The 6,791-nt window shown below is 41.0% G+C and overlaps 1 protein-coding gene across 1 annotated transcript; it reads right to left on the bottom strand.

Annotated features, from left to right (window-relative positions):
• Positions 1 to 573: 573 nt before the first annotated feature.
• Positions 574 to 6,589, bottom strand: LOC139377431 (zinc finger protein 420-like). Its single transcript, XM_071120460.1, has 4 exons — positions 6,142 to 6,589; positions 3,406 to 4,143; positions 2,393 to 3,160; positions 574 to 2,087 (listed from the first exon to the last, which is right to left on the bottom strand). Exons 1-4 carry the CDS (start codon positions 6,410 to 6,412, stop codon positions 1,147 to 1,149), a joined length of 2,718 nt encoding a protein of 905 aa, XP_070976561.1. The 5' UTR covers positions 6,413 to 6,589; the 3' UTR covers positions 574 to 1,146.
• Positions 6,590 to 6,791: the final 202 nt, after the last annotated feature.

Raw genomic sequence — 6,791 nt, 5'->3', positions numbered from 1 at the left:
CGCTATATCTCATATGTTAACTGCAGTGTTTTCCTTTAACACACATGAACACAAATACTTTGGTATTATTTAGAATAGCCTTATCTACAAAGAGCAATAGGCCTAGCTACCTGTGCGCTTTGGCGCTCTTAACGTTGTGCACACAAGATTTGGTAAGGTACTCCCCAGTTTGTCATGGAATCCTCGCAATCTTCAGCTCATTTTCCATCAGTAGCAATTTTCTCCTCAGCATTTCATTTTGGTTCCGAGATATTTCAAAATGTAATACAGTTTTCATCGATAAGTTTGACAATTTCTTCCACCACTGCTTTGGCTAAAACCTCCACGAGCGAGGTTAGTTGTGTATGAAGGGTGATACAGGTAGACAATTTGAGAGTTGTTAAGAAACAAACAAAAAAAAACGAGTCAAAGTTAAGTCTATGAGTGTGAATTTTAATTCTAAAAGCTAGCTACATCAACCATGGACCCATCAACCAAAATTTAAATCTGTCTGCAAAATAAACTACTTCCGCATCAAGTTTTAGTAAATGAAAATACTAGAAAAGTGAACACAAGTTGGAATGGCAAAAAATAGGAAACCTCTTATAAAACATTTTATTTTTACTGACAAGTAAAACAGTGAACCCACAAGATTGAGACATTCACCATTTTACATTTACTTGAAAAAATATATACAAGCAGAAAAATAACCACATTTTACTCAAACTAGGCTGATTTTCCTGTTTTTGGTAGCTTGAGTAAAGAAAACTAAATTTGAACAACTCATTCATTGAGTAGTAGACAAACTTACCATCAAGGTCTTCTCAGAAAAAATGTTACGTAACCCTATTCATTGGATAAATTATCCATATGTTTGATGTAGAAAGAGGAAAAAAAATCATTATTCAAAGTTTTTCTTTAACCTTTTTTACACATTATTGGAGATACCTGATGACAACAAACTAAGCACTACTCAAATATTCCATTTAATCAAGTGTAGTGGAAACAACCATATAAAACAAACATAAGTCTTATCAACACAATATAGTTGGACTTCCAAATTGTTGTAACACCGAGTTATTACCAATAGCAGCCATATGTCCAATTCTCATTTTACAACACTAGTATTGATTGAATTTTGATTAAGCCCATCTGGCCTTTGGTTAACTACCCTGTATGAAGTCTCTGATGAGCTTTCAGGCTGCTCTTCTGAGTGAAACTCTTACCACATATCTCACAGCAGTAGGGTTTCTCACCAGTATGAGTGCGCTGGTGTCTTTCAAAATGACTATGGCGATCAAAACTCTTTCCACAAATGGAGCATATGAAACATCTATTTCTTGTGTTGTCTGTGGTGGCACTGCTGCCCTCTGTGCTGTCAAAACCATCTATACCAAGGGCAAATAAAATGCCTTCTTTACTGTTTGGTTCTGTGATGTACTCTCTCATTGCCGTTTCCTTCACCACAGGTAGTGATACCCGGTCCTGAAACCTGGGTAGTATTGTCCCATTGCCATCCTCTCGGTTCCTTGCATGTAGAGCCATTCCTGCATACTGCTCTTGCTCAATCATTTCCAACTTGTTTTTCTCATCCTGAAAAGACAAGTGTTCAAGTTCCACCTCTCTAGAAGCTGACGAATAGAACCCGTGGTGGTGGTGCATTCCATCAAAGAGACGGTGATTGTATTGGACACTGGGCGAATCTGGATGGGACTTCTGCTGCTTTATACCTTCGAAGGAGCAACCTGGATGTACAGATGCAGACTCGTTATCATTGTGCCTCTCTGCTGTAAAAGATCTACACAGCTGACGCTCCCTCTCATCCATGACATACTCTGGGTCATCCTGATAACCTGGTCGCTCTGTGCTTTGTTGGTGTTGATGTCCAGACAGATTGATTGTCTGGGCTTTAAACTCCTTCTCTCGCTCCGCTTTCACTACTAACCCCTGTCCCCTTCCCCCCTCCTCATCTTCACTGTCCCCAGAGCTAGGCAGTTCTTCAGCAAGTGAGGCCTGAGCCCTCTGTTCCTCTGGGTTCTCTGAGGGTCTAGGATGGACATCAGGCTTCTTATCAAGTTGAGGTTGTTCCGTTAGCATTTCAACACCATCTGCTTGACAAAACAAGAGTACCAAATATTTTAGCATTGATTATAACATCAAAATAGAAATCTAACATTAGCTGTTAAACTTCACCCTAAACCACTGAAAGAGACCAGGAAAACATTTAGTATCTGTCCCAAATGACACCTTATTCTGTATGTAGTGCACTACTTTGATCAGAGCCCCATGGGCCAAGGTCAAAAGTAGTACACTATAAAGGGAATAGGGTGCCATTTAGGATGGAACCGTAGAACAATTAAAATATTTAAATTTTTCATGTATGAAAAACATCAACATGATTTTTGTCTCTTACCTCTGTGAGTCTTCAGATGTCCTTTGAGGCTGCTCTTCTGGTTGAAACACCTTCCGCATATTTCACATCTGTACGGTTTCTCACCCGTATGAATTCGCTGGTGCCTTTCCAGATGACCAACCCGCTCAAAGACCTTCCCACAGAATGAACAGAAGAAGCACTTCTTGTCCTTGGTGACTCCTTGGAAGGTTCTCACTTTCCTTGGAAAACTAGAGAAGATAGGGCTATGGTTCAGTGTAACCCCTTCCATGCCCTGTGAGTCTGACTGTACTGTGCCGTCACTTTCTATCAGGAGTGTGTCTGAAGGTCCATAATGTTGCTGTCTGAGCTGCAAAATCATATCCTCTCTGACATCAACATATGGTTTTCCTGGAAATGAAGCACTGCTGCACGACGCTTCCACCCTTCCTGGGACATGATTTAAAGCTGAGTGGTCAGGGATACACTGTGACTTGTGACCAGAACTGCTGAAATATTCTGAATTGCTTGTCTCAATATCATGGTCTGCTTGTGAACCGGACATCCACGACTGGCTCCCTCTCTCACACAACGACAAGTTAGCAGCCAGTTCTTCTGCATTTCCTGCAGTCTGTTCTTCTCCTTTATGATTCAGTGTCTGGGATGCATCCTTCTGCTCCTCTGGCTCCGACTTCACAGGTATCTCAGGAGTTTGGACCACTTCATTATTTTTGTTGCATTGCTCTTCCTCAGACTGACTTCTATCCAGGGGAGGCATCTCCTCGTTGTTAGCTTCTCCGTCTATCGATACTGTGTGGGAATATTACATTTGATTAATAAAATAATGAGGCAGGGAATTGCTTAACCAATATTGGTGTTATTATCTTGTGAGTGTTCCAAATTGTACCCAATTACCTATATAATGCACTACTTTTGACCAGAGCCCTATGGGCTCTACACAATATAGGGAATAGGGTGTCATTTGGTACGCAGCCATGGAATTTCCTGTGATCTACAACCAATGTACTGTTTACATAGTGACTCTAATCTCTTACCTCTGTGAGTCTTCAGATGCCCTTTGAGGCTACTCTTCTGGTTGAAACATCTTCCACATAGGTCACAGCTGTATGGTTTCTCACCCGTATGAATTCGCAGATGTCTTTCAAGATGGCCGTAACGTTCAAAACTCTTTCCACACAGTGTGCAAATGAAGTGTTTCTTAACCTGGCAAAATCGCTTGGTCCTCGCTCTCCTTGCAGTATTATAATTTGAGCCAAAGCCCAATACACTTCTAGGGTCTGGGTTTGACTGTACTGTGCCGTCACTTGTTCTCTTGAGTATGTCTGACTGCCGATAATGTTGTGGCTGTCTGAGCTGTGAAATCATATCCTCTCTTACATCAAAATATGGTTTACCTGGAAACGAAACACCGCTGCATGACGCTTCCGCCTTTCCAGGAGGTACAGAAGAGTGATCAGGGAGACACTGGGAGTTTTGCCCTGAACTATTCAAATATTCTGAATGGCTCATCTCCATATCATTGTCTGCTTGTGAACTGGACATCCACTGCGGGCTGTCTCTGTCATACATTGACAGTTCAGCATCCAGACGACCTTTGTCCTTTCTCCCTGTACTTTGCTTTGCTTGTTCCAGCTCCACTCCTGGCTCAGTTTTCACCTGAGTCTCATTTGCACGTTGAATGTCTTCTTCATCCCTTTCATTACCATCTTCCCCAGACTGCAGTTTCTCAAGCGAGGTCCTCCCTACACAAGTAGTAGCGCTTTTACCTGGCCCTGTGGAAATGAAGAAGTATTGCATGTCATCAAAATCCTTCATTGTTTGTTTTAATAATAATCCAAATGGAGCCGTGTCTGTTAGGGTTGGGCAATGGGAGACCTCTTCTATGATATGCTACTCCAAATATTGCGATATAGTCATTTTAGCGCAGTTAATGACTAGATAATTCCAGACTGTGCAATTTTTTTTGCTTATTTGTTTACGATATTAGTCGCATTCTCATTAAATAATGTTATGTCTGAAAAATATGGCTTCGTTTTTTCATTAAGAAGTGGTCAGATGACGTGGATGCTACTGACAGGACTGTTTTGCTAGCACAGACTGGAATATGTTCTGGGATTCGTCCGATGGCATTGAGTAGTATACCACCTCAGTCACCGGCTTCATCAATAAATGCATCGTTGACCGTCCCCACAGTGACCGTACGTACATATCCCAACCAGAAATCATGGATTACAGGCAACATCCGCACCGAGCTAAAGGCAAGAGCTGCCACTTTCAAGGTTCGGGACACTAACCCGAATGATTATAAGAAATCCCACTATGCCCTCCGACGAGCCATCAAACAGGCAAAGCATCAATAAAGGACAAAGATTGAATCCTTCTACACCGACTCTGATGCTTGTCAGATGTGGCATGGCTTGCAAACTTTTACAGACTACAAAGGGAAACCCAGCTGCGACCTGCCCAGTGCTTACCAGACATAATATTAACTTTACCTCAATTACCTCAACTAACCTGTACCCCCACACATTGACTCGGTACCGGTACCCCCTGTATATAGCCTCGTTATTGTGATTTTGTGTTACTTTTTTACTTTAATTTATTTAGTAAATATTTTCTGAAAACTGCATTGTTGGTTAAGGGCTTGTAAGTAAGCATTTCACGTTACAAACCTGTTGTATTCGGCACATGTATAAAAAAAATGGATTTGCACCATATTGATACTGCATAATTGGTAAAACTGCAGTTTGGATTTGTAAATGTAAGGCTCTTGCACTTTACAATATATTGTCAATGTCAAATATTACAACATTCAATTTAATCAACCCTAGTTTCTGAGGGGTTGCGTCAAAGAAGGGTGTAACGTATGTAATAATGACATGACTTCACAATCACACCATCACTAGCCTTGTCCAAGCCAGAATAACTTACATTTTAGCAGACACTCTTATCTAGAGCTCTTAACCGCTAGGTTTCCGCCCCTATCACTCATCTGCAGGAAGAGGTAATTGATTTTATCCTGAGAGGCAGCAGCGAAACAAGAAGTTTCACTCACCCCAAAAAAAACCCAATGCGTTATTTTGACCTAAGCTTTTTTGTTGACCTAAGCCCGTCCCTTGCCTTCCCGCCTTTGGGACAACGACTCCCATTGTTAGGGCAGAGATATGCGCATCTCGTAATTATATAGAGATCTCTGCTTTATCCCCTTACAACAGTGTATGATCATATCAATCGGTTTCACCGGCGCAACACGGAATGCAATAATATAATGTAATGTAAGTAGACAATAGTGCACGCTTTTACAGTGATGGTACATAAAGATAGGCTTTATTTAGTGTATATTAATTCCATTACACATATTGCAGGAGGTGCATGCGCACTTGGTCAAAAACAATACTTCAATTCTTTAAAGACGATTTTTTTCGGTGCATGTAACTTTTTATTTGGAGCTTTTTTAGAAGTACATACCGTCTGTAACGACATTAAACTACATTCGTTATTAAGTACCGTTCGTATTTTTACATTACTAATCTTGAAAAACTGGTGAATGGCAAATTGAATGGCAAGTTGAATGGCTGCGTCCTGGGTTAAAGGATAATGTAAATCCAGATTTTGGTTCAATGTGAACGTGAGTTGGCCGATTAAATAAACCTACATTGTTTACCTGAAATCGTGCTATTGGTAGCTGACCAATGTTACGTGCACAGTTACGTATGGCTAACTATTGATTGATAGTAGAGTTGCTGCTAATAGTACGTCGTCGTACCCACCTCCTCTCCCAAGATTCGCAGCAGCGACTGATCGACCATGATGAATGCGTCTTCGAGCCTGAATCCCACGAGTTCGAGCTCTTCGAAGCTCGCTGTCAAGTTGTTGTACATTATTTTTCAGGACGTTGATTTCATTTTCCCGTTGACACATTTCCACACGTAACACAACTATACCATCGTCGACTACTTTGCTAATTTCTGCAACCGCAGCTTTAGAAAGTACCTCTATGATGGAAGCGATCTGCGCCCGTAGAGAAACACTGCTCAACATTTTCAAATGTTTAATTAATCTTAACGCAGCTCTGTCGTGCTCCTGCAAAAGATTGGAACTTTGTTACAAAGTAACGTTAATATGCTACTAGTGGGCTAATCATTAGGTTTAAAAATGCTAGCTACAATGTTACCCGTGTAGTTCTGTGTCGCTGCTAGTTTCTTCTTCTTTGAGATTGGGTTTGCGGATCGCATACACCGCCATCTACTGTACTGGAGTGTGAGGTCAGTCATGGTCTACCTACAATACATACAATTATTTTAATTAGTCTGGTTCCTCTATATATTGTCGCCATAGTCTAGGACCTATAGGAACGTTGACTGAATAGTCTGCTTTCTACTATTTAGCGAGAGGCAATACCTATTTCAATAGATGAAGC

Source organism: Oncorhynchus clarkii, chromosome 20 (assembly GCF_045791955.1).
Source record: "Oncorhynchus clarkii lewisi isolate Uvic-CL-2024 chromosome 20, UVic_Ocla_1.0, whole genome shotgun sequence".
Taxonomy (NCBI): Eukaryota; Metazoa; Chordata; class Actinopteri; order Salmoniformes; family Salmonidae; genus Oncorhynchus; species Oncorhynchus clarkii.
This window is presented reverse-complemented; position numbering and strand designations above follow the sequence as displayed.

What these genes read in the sequence shown, in the direction of transcription:
- LOC139377431 (XM_071120460.1), bottom strand. Translation starts at nt 6,412, where the DNA reads ATGTTGAGCAGTGTTTCTCTACGGGCGCAGATCGCTTCCATCATAGAG. An exon ending in TGCGAATCTTGGGAGAGGAG is followed by an intron (nt 4,144 to 6,141) that starts GTGGGTACGACG and finishes TCATTTCCACAG; the next exon opens with GGCCAGGTAAAAGCGCTACT. An exon ending in ACATCTGAAGACTCACAGAG is followed by an intron (nt 2,088 to 2,392) that starts GTAAGAGACAAA and finishes TTTGTCAAGCAG; the next exon opens with ATGGTGTTGAAATGCTAACG.